The 27,173-nt window shown below is 47.9% G+C and overlaps 1 protein-coding gene across 7 annotated transcripts in view; it reads right to left on the reverse strand.

The window, feature by feature from the left end:
* dennd4a (DENN/MADD domain containing 4A) overlaps positions 1-27,173 on the reverse strand; it is a 58,443-nt gene extending 31,270 nt beyond the window's left edge. For 3 of the 7 annotated variants that reach the window (XM_029256213.1, XM_029256207.1, XM_029256212.1), the window contains exons 1-5: positions 7,211-7,542; positions 5,228-5,474; positions 4,371-4,440; positions 2,482-2,651; positions 1,203-1,441 (exon numbers count right to left, since the gene is read on the reverse strand). In XM_029256213.1, the coding sequence (XP_029112046.1) occupies positions 1,203-1,441; positions 2,482-2,651; positions 4,371-4,440; positions 5,228-5,474; positions 7,211-7,521 (1,037 nt within the window). In that variant the 5' untranslated portion in view covers positions 7,522-7,542. Of the gene's footprint in view, positions 1-1,202; positions 1,442-2,481; positions 2,652-4,370; positions 4,441-5,227; positions 5,475-7,210; positions 7,543-13,183; positions 13,429-14,444; positions 14,635-26,861 lie in introns of those variants that run through there. The other 4 variants (XM_029256209.1, XM_029256210.1, XM_029256208.1 and 1 more) reach the window with 4 other exon arrangements.

Raw genomic sequence — 27,173 nt, forward strand, 5'->3', positions numbered from 1 at the left:
ACCAGGGGCACCTCCATACAACAGCAACATTTCTATTAAACAAAAATATCCTACAACAGTAAAAAAAAAAAAAAAAATCAGAGTCTAAGTTCCTATGACACGGCTCAATTGTTTCCATTATGACCGCAGGTGTTACAAGATGCAGCCTGCATACATTTTTTTTTCTAAAATTAACTAAATTGTGCCAGGTCTGAATTGAGCTCCAATCTCCATAACCTTTCATCATCTTGGATGGAACTTCTTTCCAATTCGGCTTCATGAAATTTAATTTCATGCGACTTGTCACCCTACAAAAGATAGTTCTTGTCACGTGTCTCTTGACACACCGACATTAGTACGTCATCATTTATTACTTGGAGACTTGCGTTAGCAATCAGAGCGATTCATCCAAAAATACCCAACTTCTGAAAAAGAGACTGCCTTATAGAACCTTTTCAGTAGCTACTTAATAAAAAGTACATATAGAATTATATATGTGTGTGTGCGCATGTAAATTTATTATATATCATACATGCAGTGTATACATATGCACAGAATTATATATGAAAGTGTTTTGTAGGTCAGCGAGAGCTATCTTAGTCTGAGATGTAATAGTACGTACGCACACACGCGCACACACACACACTGAAGCCACTTGTCCCAAGCGGGGTCGTGGCAAATCAGAGCCTAACCCGGCAACACAGGGCGCAAGGCTGGAGGAGGAGGGGACACACCCAGGATGGGACGCCAGTCCATCGCAAGGCACCCCAAGCGGGACTCGAACCCCAGACCCGCCAGAGTGCAGGCACAAGCCAAACCCACCGTGCCACTGCGCCCCCGCGATGTAATAGTAATACAGAGCATTTCGTGTTATTTCACGTATTAACAAGCGCCTTTCTACTGACCAGCCAGCGTGATAAAACTTCCAGCAGTATATGTTGCAGACAGAAACGGCTTAATTTTTCAATGTTATAACTTAGTTATGACTTATTATGACTGGACGCAACGAGAACGGGATGTCGTGCGCAACGATAAAGCTGCTTTCCGTAGCATAACTAGTTGCAAGTTTTTTTGAATATCGCTTTGTGCAAAAGCAGCTTTTTACTTTAATAATAATTTCATCGCAACGGCTGTATGGAGAGTCAAGAGTCCGCAGTCTCAGGAACATCATACGCATGTGGTGCCGCAGCGCGGTAGCACCGGGCGGGTGGCGGGCCACTCACTTCTCTATGGGCAGGACATGGGGTCCAGAGATAGAGTAACGGTACAGGAACGTGAGGAACTTGCGGAAGGCGTCGAAGAAGGGCCAGTGGGACAGCAGGCAGATGCACTTGTTGGTGTGTACGGCCCTCGAGCTGACCGGACGGCGCTCTCCGGTGGGCAGGCCAAGCTGCAGCCGCTGCCGGTCTGTCAGACGCTCCTGCGGGTATGACTCGTAGAACTGGATGGCCGCTCCGTAGACCTGTGTGTGTTCGCAGGACACACACACACACACACACACACACACACACACACACACACACACCAAGTTCAAAGTTTAAACAGCTGAGCTGACTCTATAGAGGTGAACAGCATGCAAAACTATTTTACCAATAACCTGATAGGGAATATCTGGTTCAGAAAGGGCTGTATCACGACTGTCATCGATAAGCTGGCGTATCTGGAGAAAGGAGCCGTCACACACCGCTCCAGAGAAGCGCTGGAGGCTCGTACGAAAAAGGAGTCCGGGGACATTAATTCCACCCCGTCTGCTCTGCGAGGCTACAAAGACGAAGCGGCGATTTAAGCATTACTTATTAAGCAGGCAGTTTTTACTTCTTTATTCCAATTCACACAAATTACACACTTTGTTGTATTTGTGCGGGGTTATTTTATAATACGGGAAATAACACTTTCCATGTTCATAAGTTTCTATCAATTATTCATTATATATGGCAAAATTAATTATTAAAGCAATTGGTTTTTTTCTCTAAAACTATTTATGTTGACTAAAACCTAACCACCCATGCACGTTTTCCTTCATCAATGGCACTGGTCGGCGTGGGCAGGGTAATGTGTGGGCGGAGTGCTCCGCGGGGGCGGGGCTATATAAGGGGGTGGGGCTGCGGGACAGGCAGGGCCCCGCAGGGCGGGTTCGTGTGAAGGAGCCACGCTCCGAAGGCCGGGGAGATGGAACGTCGGGGCCGCCCGCGCTCGGCTCTCTCTCCGCGGGGAAGCGGAGCTCAGCCTTCCTTCCTCATCTACCTCAGTTTCCACGCAGGCGGAATTCTGGACCAAACACTCGAGGCCAACGTAAATTTGCCACATTCCTCTTCGGCAGTGACATTTCCGCTCGGCGAAACCACAATACACCATTTATTAGGCAACTTATTTTTAATTATATATTAGTCCGTTTCTTTTACAATGTATTTGCGTCTGCTCTTTTGTCCTTCCCCAACAACAATATTAGCAGAAGGATACCATTTCTCAGCAGCTGTATAACTAATGAACAGCAGGCCTCACCTTCTCCCCAGAGGCACCAGTCAGCACAAAGGTGGAGAAGACGGGGAGGGAGTACTTGGTCTGGGAGGGCCAGCATTCAATGGTGGCACCCATGGGGAGGCAGAAGAGAGGGACGGACTCAGGCAGGGGGAAGGACTCGTAGTCCTCCTCGGGGTACCTGCACAGCAGACCTGCACGCAACATAATGCGACGGAAATGAAGTGGTCAGGAAAGAGGAGAGAAGTTCAGAAGAAAGCTGTTTTTCCAGCATCTAAGTGTCCCAGCATACCAGCTTTAAAACAGCGAATTTGCTGTTTTATTTTAATTCCAGCCATCCATCCAGCCATCCATCCAGCATTCCATCATTAGTTTGAAAGTCTAGAACTCCCCCACATCACTGACAGTGTCGTCGTGTGTGGCCCACATGACAGGACGTTCCACACCCGAATCGGGCTGCTCAGTCATCTTCTGACGCACAGAGCCCGGTCACCCAATCAATAGAGATGTCGAGGTCTTCATTGACAATTGAGGACAAACAACTAATAACATCTAGTCCAGCACATGGTTGCACTTGTCAAAAACCTATCCTGAAGCCACAGGATGTGATGCCAGGTAGAACCTGGATAAAATGCTATTATAAATGATCACAATACAAGAAAATATTCAAAAGGCAATAACGCTACCCTCTCGAAGTTTAAATTACCACATCCATCACCTCTCCAGTAAAACCATTTTAAATTACTCTTTATATCAAGTTACATTTAAAGTGCTTCTGAGACCCCAGTAAGACCAACCAGACCGTGGTGCAGTGATCAGATCATCGCGCTGCTCACTCACCCCGAATCGTGTCACGAATTGCGACTTCCCATTAGCCGGTTGGCTCGAAATAGCCCGAAAACCGAACATTTTGCTGTAACGCAGCAAGGACATGACACAACGCTTCCTGAGTATTTCCACATTTCCAGAATACTTTAAATATGCTGGCGATGGCAACCTGCTGAGTTTCTTGCCGTCAGGACAACAGACACTTGAATGCGGCCTTTGTGCTGCTCTACAAAGACCAAATGACATGAACTTGCAACGAGGGCAAGCCAAAGAAATTAACATAACATCGCGGCATGCTTAAATCCTCTCCGGTCACAATCGCCCAACTGTACGGAGCGCACGGAACGCGTAACAGCCAGCGCTCCATTAGCGGCGGGTAGATTAGATCAGCATTCGACATCCGGGATTAACAGGAACGCATTTAAGCATGATTCACGTGGATCTCGGAGCACTTCTGGATTTACAGGAATCGTAGGGTCAAGTGTTTCGACGGCTACGATTCGTTTGGTCTCGTAAGCACTTTGCCGGCCTGGCTTCCCTTTTGCAATCTCTTCCATTCCGTTATCTCAGAAAAATATATGTGGTATAACTACAAGAAAATAAATTCCCGCAAAACTGCTGACACAGAGTGCAGCTCGAAAGCGTTTGAACCGCTGGTGTCCCATATTTTTACCATGAAGTCATTATTTAATCAGAACCAGTGTTTCTAATCTGACAAAATAAGTGCGTAATTATCAATTCCATATGTTGGTTTACAGGAAACGTGGGTGCAGTACAGTAAGAGGAGTGCAGATGTACTGTAAAAATAAGCGAACCTCAAGTTGCACCGGTTAAACCAAGCAGGTAAGAAGAATCAGGTGCGTAAATCAATCGTTCGTTCGTCTTATACGTGTAAGATTTAGGTTTCATAAGTTTAATATTTTATGCACGAATGATGACCATCTCTATATGGTTCAAGGAGCGCTCGCATGGATGACGAAGGACCGCAATCCAAAAAAAAAAAAAAACAATAGCGATTTCAGGAGAGCAGAAGGCACGCTGGGCGATTCTCATAGTTAGAAACACATGTAGCCAGTGGCACTCACCTGCTTTGTACGCAACGGTGTTGGTTTTCGCCACAGATTTCTTGTAACACAGGTAAACCGAGGAGCCCCACTGCAAAGTGAAATAAGGCACTTTCATTGGGGCGAAAGCTCAGTCATCTGCAGACAACAATCTGTTTGCAATGCCGACACAGCGGGCCAGGTAGTTGTAAACATCATCATAATCATTTCTTCACACCAGTCTACGCTGCGGGGAAGGCCTAATGACAAGGGGGCACCGAGACCGACTGCTAAGAAGCGCGCTCTCTTAAAGAAGACTTCTCCTCGTACTCACGGAGCATCGCGATGCCAGGCTCCCACAGGGCCTCCGTGGGGCCCGGCTGAGCGCAAGATACAGGCCGGCATTTCAGCCGAGCGGTCGGCGCCACGGCAGAATCGCCGCGCTCGGAAAGCCAACGGGCTTTTTATAGCACGGCCGACGCGTGCGTTTTGCCGCGCGAGAACTAATCATAGCAGCGCTCGAGGAGGAATCCACACAGCACGGGAGGAAGGCCGTTTCATGGCGGCAGGCGTGCTCTCCAGAAGATGAAAAGGGCCGATAAGCTTGAGGCAGAGCAGAAGTTAAATAAACATCTCTGCTGCTCCCACGAGGAGTTTGGATTGGGAATATTTACGATTCCCTCCCACGAGTCACTCTTCAGGAAACTTCAATCCAGATGATTAGGCGCTAAACATACTAATAACGTCTGACCAGCGTCAAGGAATCTCATTAGCTACAAAAGACTGCTTTTACAGGACTTTTAGAGGACTTCTAGGGCGTTTCCATTGAAGCGTGCTGGATCTCAGCTTGGTTCGAGCCTGCAGGTGGAGACCACGGGAGGCCCAGCAGAGCAGCTCACCATGCTGCTATTGAGATTCTTGTCCACCCTGCAGAAGGTGTGAGGGGGTGTCTCGCCCTTGCTTGGGATGATGATGCAGATGTCGGTGACAGCCAGGGAGGCATGGGGCTGGCTCTCAGGGGCACGCCGGTATGTGATGTATATGCGCTGGGAGGAGGTGCTGCTGATGTTGGCCGGGCGACCCGAGGGCGTGGTTTGGATGATGTGACATCCCTGTTTCAGCCTCTCCTTCCATTCATAGAGGACCCTGAAAACCAGGCAGATGTCATTAATGACAATTCATCTAGACTACCGACGGTCAACCTACATTTACATTTATTCATTTAGCAGACGCTTTTGTCCAAAGCGACGTACATCTGAGCAAAAGTACAATTTATGCATTACATTGAGAGGAGGAGACATAGCTGCAGGCATGAAAGTCTCAAGCAAACCTCGTTTGTTACCAACCACTTGATGCACCGAGGTTCACCATTCGAGTAGGTACATGTCAACTTGTCAATCAAGTTAAGATGCTGGTACTTTTCTGCAAATCTTGAATAAACGGGGATATTACCCAACTCAGGACCACGTGACACACTTCCTTACCTTACTCTGGTGGCTCATTTTCACTGCTGAAATTTCCCTAAAAGTACCAGTGGTTTCACTGCCATCTGTTATGACTAAAGCTCTGAAGGCCTAGTATTGGAATGAATGTAGGTGCTTATTGACATACCGAAAAAGACGTTGAAAAGTCCCCTGCCTAGCCTTGCCGTTCGTTCCTTTGCAGAGCAATCTTGCATTATTTTCACGCCTTTTGAACTAAAGATTGTTCTGCACATAAAACATACTACTGGCCTCGTGTGAATGAGAAAAGCCTCTCTGACGCTGTCCACGTAAGGGCTGAAGGAATTCCCAGCATTGTGAAACAGGTCCGTATCCTTCAGCCATCTCAGCAGAGACACCGTGTCCCGGCTCCCTCTTACTCATCCGCAAATGAGTCACGCACACTTACGGTCGAGAGCCTATTGCTTGCGCCAACGGGAACTGCCAAGTATTTATGCAATGGGGGCCACATATGCGGCTCACCACGCTCGCACGCCAGCGCCACGAGCCCAGCATCTTGCCTGTAACCATGCTCTATGAGGACAAAGAACTGCCCAAAGACCCTTGAACCCTAGTGGGGCCAAACACCCAGCGGTGTTGCGTCAGAATAACGCAAACACAGGTGACAGGAGTGACCGCTGCCCTGGACTTCCCAGAATACGCAGTTATTTGCTCCACGTTAAGAGCAGGGTATGTTTGACACTGGAAATGGTTTGTTTTCTAATGGGGGGAGGCAACCGGTGCCACTTAGAAATACAGCATCGGTGAAAAGTGAAATCGGTGTGACGCACAGGTGTCCTAAATCTCTGCGAGTTGCGGCAGAAGAGCCGTGAAGACACGTCAGCACATCGCCTGATCAAACTTTTAACTGAATCCCTCCCAAAAAACCTAATTCCTGGCTCTTTCACTGTCTACATATACATTTATTCATTTAGCTGACGCTTTTCACCATAGCAATTTACAACGATGATTTACCTACAGTTACCCAACGTTTACAGGTAACTTCCCCTCCCACAGGCGCAATCTAGGAGAAGTACCTTGCTCAAGGGTAGTACAGCCGGAGGTGAGATTCGAACCTGCGACCTTGGGGTGCAAAGGCAGCAGCTCTCACCACTATGTTAGCAGCTGCCCTCACAGCTCTTACTCTCTCAGCACAGAATTGAAAAATCTTAAATCATTTTCTTTCTCCCATAGCCAAGCACTAAGTGCTTTACAGACCCACTGGAGTTCATGACTAACTGCACCGGAAATTAATGTGGTGAAGACCAGCCACGTCATTATTGTCACTACTTTTACTTTGAAAGCACCTTGACACAAAATAGCTTTCACAACTTTTACGCTTCGCTCGTTTATAGGAGAGATTTAGTGATTTGCGAGAGTTGAAGATGCGGGGCCGCTCACCCAAGGTCAGTAAGGGGGGGCTTGTCCCGGCCCCTCCTGTAGCACAGAAAGATTTGGGGCCCCATGAGGCTGCCACTGTTGAGGTCAGCAGAGAGGCCAGAGGGAGTGGTCTCCACGCAAACATAACCCTGGGGCACTTCCTCCCCCAAGGAGCGCATAACCACGGCAATGTCCGTGATAGGTGCCTTGGGCCGGGCCGTCTTGTGGCAGACGTCGTCGAAGTGGATCTCCTCGTCCAGGGGCTTGGAGGTGTCCGTCAGGCCGGCCACCACAAAGTAGTCCGCTACACGGGGCCCTTTGTCGTCCATCATTTTCCATCCCGCAGGCTGGGTCTGCAGAGAGTCGAGGAAAAAAAAAGAGCGACCGGGGGGATGAGGGTGGAGCAGACTGGGGGGGGGGGGGTAAGCGGAGCACAGACTTCCAGCCAAGAATATGTCAGCACAACATGTGATCACCACATGCCTCTAAATTTTAACATTCCGCAAAGGACACACAACCTTGGAGAGCATAAGGCTTTTAATATCTTGCACTTAAAAAAAAATTTACAGAGGCAAAACAACTGCACCAGAGTTGAGGTAAGAACAGAACAAACCACAACTGTAACCGTGACATGTGCCGGACTGTCACTAGGGTTTCTTGTACCCCCAGGCAAGATTCATTGCAGCACCCCTTAGACTTCTACCCCTAAACTAATAAACATACAAACAGATATATGGCAAAATAAATATTTTTATGCTGTACATACAGATCATAAAGAAGATAAAATCTGAAATCATAAATAAATTTTTTTATATAATCATTTTTGATAACACGTATATGACCGTTATATATGCGGTGAACACAAATTTATACGTTAACGGCTGAAAACGGACCGGAAAATAATTTTCAAGACTGAAGTTCATTACGGGTCAAATAGATACGTACTATTTAATGAGCAGACCGGCCCGTTCATCTTATAGGAAACATCACCATCAAAGCTGCAAGATTTCAAAGACATGGGCTAGCGATGCGTTATAATAGGTAAGGCAGCAGACCTTCAATTTTCCCAAAAAAAAAAAAAAAAAAAAAAAACCACTTGTGATTAAACATGGCTTTTTGTGAGTTTTTTTTTTCCTATGATTAAAATTTATTTTTTCGATTTTAGTAGAAAAATTTAGTGCCCTCAGATCTCAGCACCCAAGAACGTGGCTCACTTAATTACAAAACGGGCCCTGTGTGCGCACGCGTGTGCATTTTCGCACGCTCGGAATCTCAGACCGCGGCTCGTTTCCTTCTGCATCCGACTGCTTGTGCGGCACATCGACGGAAGGCAGCGGCAGATCCCACGTCACCTGCCAATCCATCTCTGTTGCGTGCGCACGGCGGAACCCGGAACCCGCGGAGAACGGATTGCGCCCTTAAGCTTCTGCCCTGCTCTTCTTCCGTGCGTGACTTGCTCTGTTGTTTTTCCCCTTACTCCTAGAGATCAGCCCTCAGAAACCCCAGACGGGGTACGGTTCGTGAGCAAAGGCATATGGGAGCAGTTACTGCACATACTCGCCATGTGCACATGTGTGATTGTAACGGTAATACCGTGTACACACGAGCACTTACGGCACTTGCGGGCTCGGGAATGAGGCCGTGCGCTCTGGACAGCGTCAGACTTCGCCGCAGTCATGTCGAACCCAAGACCAGGGTCTTTCCCCAGGTGAATCGAGACCGAGGAACTTATTTTAACCCCGTTATTATCCTTTACCACGGTGTCACGAAGGCTCGGCACACGTGAGGAAAACATTTTCATAACGGGGCAAAACTTGTTTTGTTGGAGCGGAGAACATCCAGCTGCCGTCAGCGGAGGAAGCAGAACGGACTCCTGCCAAACGATTAGGAAGCATGCGGTCAGAGGGTGGAGGACAGCGAGGCTAACAGGGACGAGCCCACAGCCAGAGGCCTGACCAGGGAGGGAGCCCGCGTCCTCAGATCACCCGCACCCGCGCCCACAACCCTCCCCCACCCACCCACCCAGCCGGCTCTGTCTCGCCTTGACGTGGGTCGCAGAGTGCAGCTCTTGTTCCGCACACGCCAGCACCGTACACTTCCCAAAGGTCTGCAGTCATCGCTTTATCCCCAATATCACTGCTCTCGGACGGATACATAAATATTCCATTTAGCCTCGTCTGCCGAGAGAGCGGAACTCAAGAGGGCGAAGTAGAGATTTCCCGAGTCCAACGTATCCGAAGGCAGGCGGACAATCCAGCAGACCACCATATCCACGCGAATCTTTCTTCCACAAGGCTCCTAAAGACTGCTGGGGAGAGCCACATCTCGCACTTCCTCCAAGCGCAGCTGCTGACCGCAGGCCACGAGCCCTATAACTCCCCCCCACACAGACCCGTCACCTCTGTCCATCTGGCCCCGGCGTCCAGGGACCGTGGATTAGCCCGGAACAGCACCCCGCGCTCATACAGGATGTGTTCGTTAGCGCACGTACAGGTGCCTGTTGAGCGTCAGCAGCCAGGCCTACAGCCGGCCTCGCCGGGTGTTTGGCTTCCTGTACAAAACCCAGGGACGCGACCCCTTTGAACACATGCTTGGCGAGCTCTCATCACGATGAGAGGAACAAAAAAAAACCTAACAAGTCTTGAGGCAGGAGGATCTACGACTCGTTCCGAGACCAAGCGATCGCCTCGAAATCGTGGGTTAAAGCGCGTCCGGTCAAAACAGACACGATAGTTTAATTCAGCGCCAGGAAAGAGGCAAAGCTGAGGAACAAAGAGGTTCACAAGAAGCGAAACAACTCTTTGTGGTGACAAATCATACATGTGCTCTGTTAAGACACTGCGATCAGAGGTTGCGCTCCGGTCGAAACAGACACGATACCCTCACCGCTTCGAGATAAAGAGCGAAGAGTGGATCTGCCCAACCTTCAGACAGAACTCCAGCTGGGAGTCAGCGTAGTGGTTAGGCACATGCCCTTGCAAACAAAGGTCCCAGGTACGAAACCTGCTCCTGCTGTAGTTCCCTTGATCGAGGTCCTTATCCTGTATTGCTCCAGTGAAAATTATCCAGCTGTATAAAAGGGTAAATCACAGCAACTAGAGTGGTATACTAACCTGACATTGAAAGTTGCTTTGGAAAAAGTGTCAGCTAAATTAATTAATAACAGTTATGGCTAATAATAAGGACAGTCGAGGCAAAAGAAATCCAGCGATATGATCCAAACCGTTCCTAACATACAATTGTTGTGTTTTGAGTTCTAACAAAGTAAGAGTCTCTCTCATCCCTGACTGGTATTCGCGTTAATCCGGCTTTCCCTCACGGTGGCTTATCCAGATTCTCCTTTCTTCCGCATCACAGGTGGTCCACAAGGGCACCGACACTGCGGTGGAGGATGGGTAGAGGAGCGTATGATCTCAGATGCCTCCCAGAAAATAATTACGCACCTAGCGAGAAACAAGAACCGCGTGTGCGTGCGCTAACAGTACGACCGGAAGCAGATGCGCGCAGATGGGTGCAAACAGCAGGGCGAGGAACAGCTGTCAGGGGCAGGACTCGACAGCATCCCAGCGGTTCTCCCGTTTTACCCAGATTGGTGGTGTACCACGCTGCTTCCACGACCAACACTGCTCATACTCTTCAGGCCATTTACTGGCATGAAAATCTACTCGGAGAAGCAGGAGCGAGTCCGTGCGGGGACGCTCACGATGACACAGCATGTTTCCTGATACAGAGAACACCTTTCGATTGAATAAAAATGCAACAGGTTTAGGTTAAAAAAAAAAAAATGAACAAAACAACTATTCTCACATTACTGAATATTGTTATTGTTGCTATGGTGCAACTTTTTTTAAATATGTAATTTCCCAATAACAATGCTTACAGAAGTAGTGGTCCCATGTATACTGAATTATGAGTTTTTGAAGATCTAAACAATTTGAAGTTTAATTGCATTTTCTTTACATTTTCTAAAATTTATATCCATAGAACAGCTAGCGCAACCTGTGTTTACACAACCAGCTGATAGATGGCAGTAAAACGCACCCGAACCACATAGGAGATCAGGATTGTGCGACACTTCCCTTGTTCTTCTCACAGGATGACACGTGGACATAGGGTTGTGGAATTCAAGAGTGGACTGGAAGGAGGTTCAGGGACTGGAATGAAGTTTGGGGAAAACGGGGTAAAACCAGAGCGGCGAGACAGTACAGACTTGAGTTTGTTTAATGTAACTAGGTGTATGTGCCAGGGAAGCATGACAACCAGCATGGTAACCAGGTGCAGGTGTACTTATAGTAGTTTTTAAATGGAAAAATTAGTTCCTTGCTTGTACTTGATGTTTCTGAATGTGGGTGATCAATGACAAGACGATAGATGATCCACATCTGTAGGCTGAATTGGTCAAGGGTTGCCATCGAATAGGAGTTTATGGAAACAATGTATTTTCAGTCAGTTCAATTATTTTTTTTCCCGTTTAATGTAGCTAAAACTTAATAAGAATATTATCCACTTATTCACGTACCCATTTCTACAGCTATAGTCTTTAAATGGAAAAATTAGTTCCTTGCTGAGAAATTTGATCTTCGGTCATCCGATTATTAGTGGCTCTGACCACTAACACTACCTGTTGGCCTTACATTTAAAAAAGTCTTGCAGAGTATTTCGATTTATTGTATCCGTATCTGAGATTTTTACATAACCTATCCTGTAAATTCTGGGGCATTATTTAGTTACAGACAAAACAAGAGACTTCTGGTTTGCAAACTAAAGAACAGATAAGTAAGGTTAGGCAGATATGAACGTATGGGGTTCTCGGCTTTTTAAATGGCGCCAGCATCTGCAGGACCAAATACCTGAGACACCAGGTACCGTAGAGGTTAGGTATATCACTTTGCACTTGAAGGCCCCAGGTTTGAATCCCACCTACAGGTATAGTTCCCTTGAGAAAGGCACTTTCCTTGAATTGCTCTAGTAAAAAAATCTCAGCTCTATAAATGGATAAATCTTTGAAGAAAAGTGTGAGCTAAATTAATGACTACCTAACATCACCTTCCTGAGAGAAAATGCCCAGAAGGGTTTGTAATATCATATAATCCTTTTTAAATTACTGATACTTTTAAATTATTATCCACTCTGTGACATTTTACCATGTTCACTTAGGTATCCATATAACATATTTCATCACATGCCCATAAACAAGTCCTGGGTTTAGGGGCACAGAGGCAAGATGCCCAACAGAAACTCGAACGCATGGCCTTCCGATGTCGAGCGTAGCCTCCTTGCTCCCTCGCGATCGGCAGCAGAACCACAGCAGACCTCAAGCGATACAGACAATGGGAAATCACGGTGAGGTGGTCTCGCCGCCTCAAAGTCACGAGACCGAAGAGCTCAGATGGATTAAAAAACATCCAACGTTCGTCAGAGTGGTCCCTATCGCAGAAACGCACTGCAACGTGCGACGTCACAACGGAAACTATTTTTTAACGCGCAACCGTAAGTGTGTTTCCCGGCGACGCCTCTGTAACACGTCCCGTCCCAACCTGGACGCTGTGTATCCTGCAGGGTCGTTTAAATTAGCGGGCAAAATTCTGCAGTCCTTTTCACCTCTACCGCAGCACGTTTGGAAACGGACGGCGTCGAGCCCCACGCGACAGCGTGGCGTCATTAGCGCAGCGTGCGGCGGCAGGACTTCCCTGGCAGACCGCTCCCCTGTTCGCGGCCGCGCTCGTCGCGCCCTTTCGAACCGGACTCTCGAAACACGTCACATAACGCGCCGCGCGAAGGATTATGCGGAAGTCGTAATCCGCAGGCACAGCTATCCGCACATCCGACGGGTCCGTCGCCAACCCCCTTCCAATCGGCGCCACGAGAACTCGGAAGCATGCCGCTCGCCATGGCAACAGCAGAAAATCCCATGCTGCAGAAACGGAGTGGAGAAAAACAAAAAAAAAAAAAGAAACCGCACGCCTCCGAATGAATGATTTAGTGAGTACTTACCTTCGATCTGCCAATGCTTCCTTCAGCAGGTGCCAGATGAAAACAGCGGAACGTGTAATAAGACAGCACATCAACAGATGCATCGAAATTTGTTCTACAAGACAAAACATCTTATTTTTAAGTACAGGAAAAATATGGTTACACGGGCACCCGACAAAGAATTATTCAGTGCATCTGCTGCCCTAAGGGAAAAACTGTGGCACAGATGATGGAATCGTGCTATAATTTAATTACTGTAATTAATGAGAACGCTCTCGATATCTTGATTTAAAAAAAATCTCTGAAAATACCCATCACGTGCTTATTCAAAGAAGTTAAAAAAAATATAAACATTAATTAGCCCGACCCAAAGAAAAAGAGGTTCGGTGAAAAACAGGCCCGGTGAAATGGAGCAAAGCAAACAAGACGATGCTGTAGGAGGGAGACCAGACAGCTGCCCCGCACCACACAGGGCCCCGGGGGGGGGGCAACCCCATGTCTCTCCCAGCAGCCCCGGGCCGCCAGGCCGCGCACAAACAACACAGATGAAGCAAGATCCACCGGAGCAACATCCATCCCGCACAAGCGCTCAAACATGGACTTTGGCAAAAGCCTGGCAACCGTCCCACCGAGTTTCATCTCACACAGCGTTTACCGTCACCGGAGTGCTTTTTTGAGCGTTCACTCCTCCGACACCTTCTCTTTCTGCCCGCTGTCCAGCAGGGCTCGAAACTCTACGAAATACAAAAGAGCCGTTTTCCACTCAAAAATGTCACAACCGCTATACAGCGTCACCCTAAACGCTAAATAGCACTGATTGTACACTTAAGCAATGTGGAAGAGACACAGCTCCACCCAAAGCACTTCCATGTTTTACATAATCAATCCCAAAAAACAAAACAAAACAAAACATCAAGCTCTCAGAGAGAAAACTGCAGGACTGCAGTGTTGAATGTGAAATTTCACCACTGATCTCTTCGAACAATATTGCCACAGGATCCCTGCCCAGTCGCGCACACTGTACATCTACACACACACCCACACAAGCACAAAGGGCTGAGAAATAAAAACTTCAATAGTAGAATATTCTAGAGTAACAACAAAAATAAAGTGGAAAAGCTGAATAATAATCGGGTACAACGTTCCATTCTTCCCAAAGTTTGATCCCGTGGGCACGACTTCTGAACGCCGCGAAGTCGGTCTTGCTTTCCGTTCCTGGGTTTTATTAACCATCTAATTCAAACGCCTGGACTGCTGTCCCACTTCCCTTTGCCAGGCTGACCTGAGAAGAACTTCCTCGAGAAGAGCCCATTCCACCCCAAAGACTCTAGGCGGAAGTTCTCGGGAGAGACGCGCGCGGGCCGGAACGACGCCACGTTCTCATCTGCGAGCCTCCCCACCCTGTCCTTCATCCCTTCCTTTGAAAACCGCCACTGTCGTCAAGAATCCCGACTCGCTCAAGTAAATATTTATGGCATATTAAATCATTCTGGGACATCGGGCCCATTAAGAGCACGGGCTAAGCGAGCAGATTTAAGTACGGAGAGTGTGATGTGCCTTAGGACACCCTCCCCGTTACTTAGTGAATCATCGCATGAGAACGGCAGGCTGGTGAGCAAGGAGTTATAGTTGGTTCGAGTGGCTGCGTGGGCGCACGTGCGTATGTGTCTGAAGCCCGCAGACGAGAGGTTACCAGAACGAGAGCGAAGTCCTTCACGCTCATCTGGCGCGTCTTTACTCCGACCATGTAAACGGCGAACGGAACCAAACAATCACAGTCGCTCCAGTTCCTAATACGCAGCACTATGGGCTCCGCTGCTCTGCGCAGGCAGGTTTCAATCACGTATTGCAGTAACGCGTCGGGCATATCATTGACTGTTGAGAAAAACGCATCAGTGGTAAAGTGTTCAATCTGGCACTGCAGGACCAAGTTAGCAACAACCACAAAAAAAAAAGCAGAAGACTAAAGAGAGGAATGACGTTTGATGGGTCCGTGCATCTATGAGGTCTTTCCAGTAACGATTACTCATTCTCAGCAGTGCCCTTTGTGTAATACTGCTTTTGATTGTACCGTTTGCAGAATTCACTCCACACATTACAACAAAAACATCACTTATCTAACAGGGATACAGCGTTTACGTTACAGCATTTCAAAATAGATTTCGGTTAAATAAAAGTGCCGTTATTTGGCATTAACTTTTAGAAAAAAAAAAATGAAGCGACGGGGTAAAGCGATTATGGACTCGAAGTGTAATAGCTCCATTATTATCATCATCATCATCATGTATACTGGAGATTATGATTTTACTGATACCTAATAGCAAGCTATTAGTTTTAAAAGTGCAATTAGCATTAAACACTTAATTAGCTTAAGCGATGCCTGCTATTATTAGGCAGAGATGCGTTCCACAATGGACTCGAATTAAAAAAAAAAAAAAAGGAAACTCACACAGAGTACAACTCTTAAAGATGATGGGATTTGCAACAGACCGCACGCACCCGAGTCACGAAATTCCATTCCATTCTCATCAACGCGATATTAATTTTTTCCTCCCAATATGGCAACACCGATTAAGATTTCTAAAAAGCATATCGGGAGTGGAGTGTTTTGATTTTTTTTCCCTGCTCCGAATGGCTTAAGAAAGCAAAGACGCTTATATGGACAGACTGCCGCAGAAAAGGGAACAGTCAGTCCGAGTGAGAATGGAACACGCACGTATTGTTTGTGATGTAACCAGTCAAGCAGGACTCCGTGTGTCTGTAGATCCTCCCTGTGGTCCCGGCCGAGGAAGGTTACTCTGGTCCTTTGACCTCTAAGCACCGGAAAGGTGAAGAAGGAAGCAAGGAAGGAAGGAAGGAAGGAAGGAAGGTATGCAGGCTGGGCTTGCGTGCCTGCCTGCAGATGCAGAGACTGTTAAACCCTGCAAGCGACATCCTAGAGCCCCTTGAAGAACCACGCACTGACCGCCTCTGGCGTGCAAGGGGGCTCCTCTCAGGACCCTGGATTGCGAAAGACCCAGAAAACACGGGCCCGAGCCCACCAAGGGGACCTGTCAGGGAAGGGGGGACACAAGCTGAGCAGAGGGGGAAGCAAAACAAATAAGTCCATTAACAACACACATCTGGCCGAGCATCTGCTCCGTCACCCAAAAAAAAAAAAAGAGGCGTTTAATTCTTTTCTCCTTGTGCAAGAAAAACATATTCTACTCAGAGGAGCACGAGGAAAGTTGGTTTCTTTTTCACCCCTAACGTGTTATCTACACCACGGGATTGCGGTTAAAGACACGACTGAATGAATTTTACATCCAATGGAGGCTACACGTGGGTTGGCTCAAGCTCCCCTAATCGCCACCCCATCAGTTCAATACCGACATTTCCCAGGCTGCAACAGGAATAGAATGATCACTTCGATGACAACCAAAAGATACGTTTGCATTTCTCAGCTCTGCCGTCTTGCTATAACAACCTTTGTCCAGCCGTGTGCTTCTCCCATAGAAACGAACGGTTCTTCACTCAAGGGCAGCCCAAAGAGGTCTACAGCCCACAGAAGCTGATTCAAAGCCTAAATACTTCTCCGGCCTTCGCGATGACGGCGCACGCGTCTTCCCGACGTGGCCCGGGTCCACCTCTTCCATTAGGAGGCAGATGCGGAGCGCTATCTTACGGCCCTCCGCCGTCACCTTGATCCCACGACGAGGCATTTCTCCTCGGCCGGGAGGGGTTTCCGCGAGGGTGGCAATTCGCCGGCCCCCTGGGAGACACGCCGTCACCGGTCGGGTTCAGGGCGAAGAAGGAAACGAAGTGCCAGGAAGCTTCGCTCTCCGTCCCGAGAGGATGACCTTCTCCCAGGCTTTTGAAGAAATGTCTGGAGACTGCGGTTCCGAGGCTCTGATCTTCTCCATGCGGCAGTCCTGCCGCAGTTCCACGTCTCCGCTGACTATGTTCAACACCACGTATCCGCCCGTCAACGCATGCTGCAGAGGCTGAACACTTACTACATGACCGCCGCAAGCATCCCTTCCCCTCCCTCCTCGCTGATAGCTACCAATTTTTCTGACAAAAAGGAGCATTTTCCTCAACTGAATTGTATTTTCATTCACGCCGCTATCATGGCGTGCGACAAAATGGTTCCGTCTACGTTGGGTTTTGACATGCCTTGAAATGTTAATATTAAATTGCACCGTTATTTTTACTTTGCAAAAAAAAAAAAAAAAAAAGAATTCCGGAGAATCGTTATATGGTCTTTATTACTTTTTTTCCAATAAATTCAATTATCTAACAATTCCCTCCGCGATCGCACTCCCTCTTCCATATCCGTTGATACCCGCTGACAGGAAAAGAACTCCGAAACACGCGTACAGATGAACTGAGTGAAACGCACCCCCACTTGGACAGCGGACTGGTACCGATCCAGAATATCCAGCACATCTTTTTCTTCTACGCATCATTTTAAAATTTTTTTCGGGTGGGCGGCACTGTCGCTTCTGCCTCCTCCCACCACTCTTCCGTGCTGGCAGGGTATAAAAATACCTGTGGCTGAAAGCGCCTGGCGGAAGGCCTGCCATCGCGCAGCGTGACATTTATTGCCGGCCACGCTCCTCGACCGACCTGCGCTATTTCGCCGGCTAACAGCAGCGCTGGGATGGCAGGAGCCGTCCAGAGCAGCTGGTATCGACGCTGGACCTGACCGTAGCGGGATGAGTCCTGTCTTTAGAGCGAATCGCTTTCGGGTGACACCGCAACAGCTTCTCAAATCAGCACCTACGCATTCACCGACTTGCGTCTCTGTGCTTTATTCCTTCCGCCTTTACTTGGTTTTCATCCTGCCTTCTAGAAAGTAGAGACGTGTCCATGTGGATGTCATACCAAACCCCAACGAGACCAACAACCAGACCCTGCTATTTCTCAGTGTTCAGCTATACACTCAAGCCCAGTATCCTGTTTCAGAAGGGTAAGTACAGTAAATGTTCAAATAAAAACTATGTAGTACTAGAAATTATTGCATATTTGCAATTAATCAGATTTGGGAAATGGAGTAAATCTTTGTGTGTATACAATATAATACATTCCATTTACATTTATTTATTTAGCAAACACTTTTCTCCAAAGCAACATCCAGTGAACTCTATATAGTGTTACCAGCCCACACACCTTATTCACCAAGGTGACTTACACTGTTAGATACACTGTGTCACTCATCCACACATCAGTGGAACACACTCTCTCTGTCACTCACACACTATGGGTGAACCTGAACAGCATGTCTTTGGACTGTGGGAGGAAACCAGAGCACCCGGAGGAAACCAACACAGACACGAGGAGAACATGCAAACTTCACACAGACTGAGTGGGGATCGAACCCACGTCCTGTCGCACTACCCAGGTGCTATGAGACAGCAGCATTACTGGCTATGCCACCGTGCTGCCCATTTAACATATTCATAGCGGTAGCTCACAGGAAACAATAAAACCCTTCGAAAAAGTGGTTAAAAAAAAAATCCAGGGAATCCCTAGTAAGATGGTCTGCTTTGCCAAATAGTAGGCAATGAGGTCTATAATGAGAGGCCTCAGTAAATTGCATCCATTCAAAGCCACCTATAAGACACAACCAGAGAAACAAGACAGTGTTAAAACACATGGTTGGTACTTCCACTAAGTACCCGTCCCATTCAGAACCATCCATCCAATAACTGCTTGTCCTGAGGTGGGTCGCGGTGAGCCGGAGCCTATACCGGAAGCCCGGGGTGGTACACCCTGGACAGGATGCCAGTACATGGAAGGCCAGCCACACACACACACACACTACAGATAATTTAGTGTCATCAATCTACCTGAACTCAAAGTTCTTGGACCATGCGAGGAAAACCACACAGACTGAACAGGGATCAGACCTATATTCTCTCGCACCACCCAGGGACTGCGAGATGGCACCCCATTCAGAAGTGATCAACTAAAAAAAGAAAAAAAAAAAAAAAAAAAAAAGCAATCTGAAGTCATTCACCAACTAATTCCACTCCTCTCTGCATATATTAGTCATCCCTCAGCTCAAAATAGTAATCTTAAACCGTTATACCTGTTAGGAAACCTCCTCCTGCAGTTGAGGGAGCTGCGCAGTGTAAGATCTCCAGCGTGTGACAGGAGAGCTCAACACACCCTCCTTTCAGACTGCTGGCAAACAGTCCGCGGGATAAAGTTCTTTAACTTTGAGATTAAGTCCTTCAAGGTCTTATAAATCATATGTCAAACGCTAAAAAAACAGAAAACGAACTGAACTTAAACGTAGAAATCTACCAAATCGTAATCGATGTCTCTTAAACGTTTAGACTGCATAAAAATGCTCGTTCTCATTTAGCAGGGCACCGGGTAAAGACATAGACCTCATTCCAAAGTCATTTATCACTCTTGCAGACAGGCAGATGGCGAGCTTAGCTGTGCTCGGACCCAAGCGAGGGGACGCGAGGGTCTGATGTCAGGAGCTGCCGAGGAGCGGGGAGAGCCGTGCGGCGAAAGAGAAGCGGCAGATAATCTCCCCGACATCTGCTGCTCCTGGCTGCGGGCGAGGACCGATCAAAGTTCTTGAGAAAGAGGCGTCGGTCTCCGAGAAATCAAAATAGTCGCACTTGTGATCCCTCCGTAATCCAATTAGAATTACCACGGGGAAGGAAATGCATCTACGCCGGGGCCTCTCATCAAAAACATTACCGCGTCATTACGGCGGAGCGAACGGTCCGAATCGCCCTTTCATGCGTTTCCAAAACTTTTCGATCGGCTACGTCTCGTGCGCTTGCACAATACGGAGATCCGCCGGACGCGCAGCCGGACGCGCGGCCGGAACGCCCTCCGGCAAACGGGCCCCGCGGCTCCTCGGCGGTTCGTCCGGCCCGGTTGTTAAGAGGCCGAGGAGATGGGCGAGTCGGCCGATTGCCGGGAACACAAAGGACGGCTTCAGCTGCGGCTTCTCCGTCGCTCTCAAGATGAATTATGGTATGAGCGTCATGTAACCCCTTTAGAAATACATTACTTGCGCTGTGCGCGCGTGTGTGTGTGTGTGTGTCACAGCAGACTTCCTTGCGGTGGCTGGATTCCCTTCAGCGTTGCAGCCACTCTCCGCCAAAGCCGACAGTCACTTTCATGCCATACTGTAAGCGTGACTCAGACAGACTAAGACTACAAAGAGACAATGTGTCACTTCGGCTGCCTGCTCGGTTGAGATTCCCCGCATAAAGGTGTGCGAGTGTTGCGTTTTATTGACGTGTCAGCTCTTGCAGTGATGACAAAAACAACAACAACAACAACAACAAGAGCCATGATAATAATAATAATAATAATAATAATAATAATAATAATAATAATAATAATAACTGTAAGAATAATCTTGGTATAGGCCGGTGAATCGTTCACGCTTCCCGATTTCAGCCACTCGACATCCTGCGCCATCGGAGCCCATTTGGGACTCCGTCTTCGGATTCCTCGACGAACCGCCCATCGAAAAAGCCGCACGAAACCGGCTCGGTTCGCCTCCTCCGACGTTAACTCGAGGATCCTTCTGCCGTAAAACACAATTCCATCATAGCGCCATGGCATCAAGAAGTGACGATAAAAATTCCAGAGAGAGACGCGGAAATGACGACGTTCCCTCCCCCCCCCGGATACGCAGCTTTCAGAGTTTCAGCCTTGGCGCCCTTTATGCTTAAGCGGGCACAGCGGAGTGTGCCGTCCCTGCGAAATGCGCGAGGTGCTCGAGGCCTATACCCAGGTCACCCCGGAGCAAACGCTCTAAAACGTCACGCGGTTAACAAGACTCCAGCACTCCACCCGTTCGAAGGAGAGGTACGTAAAAGCCCGCACCCCGCTCCCCACAACGACTCGAATCCACGGCTTAGATGGTCTCGCGGGCCGAGCGTCGAAGCTCGCTCGGGCCAGGAACCGAGCCGGCGCGTCAAACAGAGGAGAAAATGAGACTTCTTGAAAGGTGGCCCAAAAACTGCTGGAGACTAAAAACTGCTGGTCCACCCTTTCGTCTGAACACCCTCCCTCGCTGTAAACCCACATGGCGGTGATGGAGGTTACAGGGTACGCGCATATAAAAACCAAAAAGACTCGGTTAATGAAAACCATGCCTCGCCAGATACGGTCATTTGGAGAGAGAGCTGCACCCGCGGAGCCTGTCGCTCTGCCCACGGCCCCCGCCCACCTCCCCCGCAGCGCCGAAGCTCACGCTCCTGGGAAAAGCACCACCCTCGCCTTCCTTGTCTGTTGACGTGATCTTATAATTCCACCCCTGTCTTAAAATCTTACTCGCTCAAGGAAGTGGGAATCTACCTACCATCCTCCGTGAACATGGGTGGGTTGCCGTCATTCCCAGCTCCCCACCTCGTAACTTGGACTCACTTCTTCTCTACGATGTTTTCCCCTAACAAGATATGCAGATTTAATGCCAAATTCGAAGGATTAAGGTTTTAAAAAAAAAAAAAAATTCCTACATAAATAATTCTGGGCATGTTATTTAAACTTTATTGAAATTTCTACGTAAGTCAGGCTCTCGTGAAGCACTTTCCATATTCTTAACTCCGGGATGTCAGCAGTGCGTCTCCCTCTCTCCACTGACATGACCTGCATTAGCTCAACACTCACAACCAGTATAATTATTATTAATTATTATTTATTTGGGGAGGTGCGGTGGCGCAGTGGGTTGGACCACAGTCCTGCTGTCCGGTGGGTCTGGGGTTCGAGTCCCGCTTGGGGTACCTTGCGACGGACTGGCATCCCGTCCTGGGTGTGTCCCCTCCCCCTCCGGCCTTACGCCCTGTGTTGCCGGGTAGGCTCCGGTTCCCCGTGACCCCATATGGGACAAGCGGCTCTGAAGGTGTGTGTGTGTGTGTGATTTATTTAGCTGTCTTTTATGCGCAGAGTCTTACAATGCGGGGTTTGCATGTGAAGCTACTTGGAATTATTTATACAGCTGGTAGTGTAGTGGTTCGAGCTACTGCCTTTGGATCCAAAGGTCGCAGGTTCAAATCTCACCTCCAGCTGTAGTACCCTTGAGCAAGGTACTTACCCTGAATTGCTCCGGTAAAATTACCCAGCTGTACAAAAGGCTGAACCATTGTAAATAACTTAACATTGTAAGTGGCTTTGGAGAAAAGCGTCAGATAAATGAATAAAGATGCATCTATACAGCTGGGTACTTGTTGCAGTGTGAATTCAGACTAAGCACCTTGATCAAGGGTACCACGGCAGGGGTAATGATGCCCCCTAATAGTCACTTCACATCTTTACGAGTAAGATTGATAGTTAAACAAAAGACAGTTAGGTCCATCTTAATGGAAGTCGCTTTACAGCCAGAAATTCAATAAATACCTCGATAATACGCAGCACTGAATTCTGAAGCTGTCATGAATGCCTAGAGAACAGAGGGCAAACGTGTAGTATCTACCCGTGCACTAATGCCAAAACCCTGGGCAAAGAGACGAAATAACGTCGCAAGATCTCAGAGACAGATCAAGAGCAGGGATTATTCCGCTGAACACACAATACCAGAGGACCTGTAAACGCTTGCCAGTATTTGGGTAACAATGGCTCAGCCACAAACCATCCAGAATCAGAAAGCTCTTTTCTTCTCGGCCCCACATACCCCTCTCTGAGCCTAAGTGACGTTTTTATTTTTAAATTACCCGAGTGCATACGATGTAAGCTTTTTAAATTGTGTAAGCAAAGTTTATTTCCATTGCGAAGCATCTTGCAGGGCTTCACAATGCACTACAGTTAAAATAATGGCAGCTTACGCAGACCTCCTCCGGCATGTCGTCACTAGAGAGCACAGAACACAAGAACAACCAAGTTTCACTGTCAATAAATTGAGGACAATGTGAAGAAGAAGAGAAAAAAAAAAAAAAGTCTTCAGAGAGGAATAATTTATTATTCTTAATCTAAAAAAAAAAAACTGTCATAATATTATGTAATGATGAATTCATTTTACCATTTTTTAATTTCATGCGTCGATAAATCATGTTTTATACTTAAAGCTGGTTTCTAAATAACGAATATGCTTTTTCGGTTCGTTACCGTTCATTTGTTGTTGCTTTGCAAAACCAAAAATAAATCATAAACGAGAACTTGCGTCCTACGAGAAATTTCTCCTTCCTCAATCCCAATCCCTCACTGCGTAAAAGAAAAATGTAGGATTGCTTAATAGGGCGCACACACACGTACACACACAAAGTTTATTATTAGATCTTTGCAAAGAGATCTAACTTCCATCAGCTGTCCCACATGTCCCAACATATCTTAAATAACATAAGAATAATCCCAGTTTTGCACAAAAGTACATATGTACACTCAGCATCCTGTGTAAAAACTACACCCCAGTGTTGTTTTTTGGAGCTTTTCGATTGGCAATATCAATTAAAACAGACCAGCAGTATTTATATGTATATCTTTACATACAAATATCTCTCATATGTTTACAAATCATCTTTAATTTTCATCATCTTTGCTTTGATGTTTGCATTTTTGGTTAATTTTCCCGTTAATAGTGCATTTATTCTTCAGTTTTGTATTGACCTTCCAAAATGAATTACCAGGCCACATTTCCCCCCCCCCCATCTAATCTATCATATACAGTACATACGCCGTATATGGCAAAAATGACTACATCTCACCCGTTGTACAGGAATTGCTAAATTTCAATTTGTGACATTTGGAAAATGCAAAGTGTAGGACATTGTATTTCTTTGATAATCATCAAATTAAATCAGTACTCAGTACTGAAACCGCCTAATCAACCCACCCGCATCATCAAATTACCTTGATTTAAAACTAGTATCATCTCCTAATTTCTCTTACAATAATATGTGATTTGTTTTGCCTTACAAAAATGATACTAACTAACTTAACTGTCATTATCTAAACCAAACACGTCCAAAACAATGCACAATTCAGTACAGACAAGAGTGCATTTCACAATTAACAAAGAGGTTTAGATACAAACATGAGATTATCAAAGGGCAGCTGGTTTGTCTGTTTACTGGCTACGAGCTTCACTGGTTTTTACAAGTAGCTGCCCACAGTTGAGAGTCATATATGAAATATGAAGATGGCTGTAACAGATGGCATGGTGCAAATTTATGTAGCTGTCAGTTGACAGGAGAAAAGACTACCCAAGAGATGTGCTGTTATAGCCTTCTTGAATGCATGAAGGGCTTCAGCAGTTCTGAGGGAGGAGGCTTGACACAAAAATGGACCAGTTTACGTTTGTCTCAGTAGGAGTACCTCAGGCCAGCCGGAGCAGAACGAGAAATGGTGCCCGAGTGCACCCGGTGTTTCACATTAGATACGCAAGCGCATCACCTTCAGTCAGTTCCACCGCATCGTGATGCTGACCCTTGTCTATTCCGCTCGTCATATTTTGCAAGGACAACAGCATCCTACCTACCACTTTCATTTTCCGCATTGCATCCACCCACCTGCTGAGCCCAACCCTCCCGACAGCTCTAGCGACCATGCGGTCTGCTTTGTTAAGCCCCACCATGGTCCCTTACCATAAACGGCCCTTCCTCCGGCTGCCAGCGTGTGCAGACGTACGGCCTGGCCGGATCCGAGGACGCTCTATGTTTACTGAGGTTACAGAGAGCACCTCTCTGGTATGCAGTGGAGCTCATCAGATCACAGGGCTGCGCATTCTCCATGTATTTATGTCAGCGGGTAACATGCCATTTGTCCAGACAGGCCCGTGCTTTACCACCCCGGCAAACAGCGTCTTCCACGCGGATGTGGAAATCAAAACAAGATGCCGTACTCTCGAAAGGTGTCTAAGACCGAAAACCTTACGCTCTCGAATCTCGCACATGTTGGCGTTTCTAACGGAGGACCACGCCCTCCGAGCGCGTGTGGCGAATGACACGGCGAGGTATTTTAATGGGAGAAACAGTCCCCCCCTCGCCTACAGCTGTTTGACATTCCAGTGGAACCACTGCCACATAAACAAAGTCCCCGGGTCCCTGCAAAGTCCCCGGGTTCCTGCAAAGAGCAAGCAGAATTCCAGGGGTGTCACAAAACACCAGGAGCGCACGTGTCCTCATCTTACCGACACATGTCTAACCGCACACTGCGTTGCCGACCGTGGGCCTGTCAACAGCGGGGTCGACAAAATGACGTTCACGTTGACCCCGAAGGACCCTAACCCTAAATTCAACCTTCCCTCCACCAGCCAGCTATTGCAGATGGAAGGAGAAGTTTAAAATCACACAATGCTTACTCACAAAATGCTTGCAGGGTAACCCTAGTATCAGTCCAGGTGGACTGGACATGAAAAGGGTTTGTCACCTGTTATAAAAGGGAGGCACTTGGAGGACAGTGTCCCCCCCGACCAGCAGGACCACTATAAATACCCCCCAGTGTCGCTCAACCGTGACTCCGCGTCCACTGGCTCCAATTAATCACCCGCGGCTCCCCGTTATTATAATTTACAGCGCCGAAGCGGGGATCGGAGCCCCCACGCGCGAGGAGGTGGAGCGCGCGCAGTCGTGAGTCGCCGTGGTCCTGCAGACACGTGTTAAGGCGATCAAACACGGTACTGGACATTAATAAAGCTGGCCATAAACGACAGCGCATCTTGAAGATCGTCACAAATGTGCATTACTGAACCCGATAAAATCCGGTACTGGAGGTTAAACCTGATGATCGGATCATGCGGTACTCGATCTTAAACGTGATCGGCTACGGTAGCGGATCTTATACCCGATCGCATCTTAAAATCTGGTCACTTAGGTTAAACCTGATCCCGTACAGCAATGGACCTGCAGCGTGAACAAACAGTACTGGATCTTAAAGCTGATCATACTGGATCTTAGACACGATCGAGTACGGTACTGGAGCTCATCATTTTATACCCGATCAAAGCGGGTTCTGGGACTGAGCTCGTGGCTGCGCGCGTTCCAACTGGGAAATATATGTGTGTGTGTGTGTGTGTGTGTGTGTGTGTATGTGTGTGTGTGTGTGTGCGCGCGCGCGCGCGACACACAGGCGTTGGGGACACAAGGCTGTCTGCCCCCCCATGATGATCTAACACGCCCCAGATCACCGACAAGTATAAACTACATACAAACTGTATCACTCAACTGAACCCGATCACCAGGAAAAGCAAATCTACATAAAGTGTGAATTCCACAGACATGATGATATTTTTACTTTATCCTATTCATTAAGTGATCGGACTAGACAGCAAACTAGATTTAGAGCAGACGGCAATAAAAAAAAAATGGTCTCGCGACAATGTGGTGAATGTTACATTGTTGCCATATATTCAATTAACTGTCGGGTACAATAAAAAGGGGGATGAATTACGCCGCCCGGCGAGTACCGCCCCGTTATATCTGTACATGTAATGTATTCATAATCAGCGCATTCCTCGCCGGGGAACTGATGGGTAATTCCGAGGGTGGGAGACAGACACACACACACACACACACACACACACACACAGAGTCAAGTAATGAAACAAAGCAGGTCGCGTCTAGATGTGCTCAGTATAGGTAAATAAATAAGGCCGGAGAGGAGAGGGTGGCCGGCACATTATATAGCGGACTCACACTGACTGTACGACCTATATATATACATCAGCCTGATCAGGCGGCGCGCGCGCGCACACGACACATACACACACACACAGCACGCGCACACACACGCACACCGTACTCACACCGCAGCGAAAACCAGCGTCGTGTCCGCCGAAGACGTGCGCACGTTTCAATTATTCACCCGCAGTGTCATCGCCGGCTTCTCGCCGTCTTTCTGTCCCGATTCGTGTCTCGCAGCGCCGGGCGCCTCATCGCAGCGCCCCGCCGCCTCGCTGCTCCGCCATCTTGCCTGTGATGCCGGGGGACTCCGAGGGGAGGCGCGCCGCGTCCCGTGACGACAGCCGACACAGCCCACAGACAGCCCACGGGGGGGGGAGGCGATCCACGGAGGCCAGTGCACTAGGCTAGCGACGGACGGCCGGTCTGACCGCCGC

This window comes from Scleropages formosus, chromosome 11 (genome assembly GCF_900964775.1).
Source record: "Scleropages formosus chromosome 11, fSclFor1.1, whole genome shotgun sequence".
Taxonomy (NCBI): domain Eukaryota; kingdom Metazoa; phylum Chordata; class Actinopteri; order Osteoglossiformes; family Osteoglossidae; genus Scleropages; species Scleropages formosus.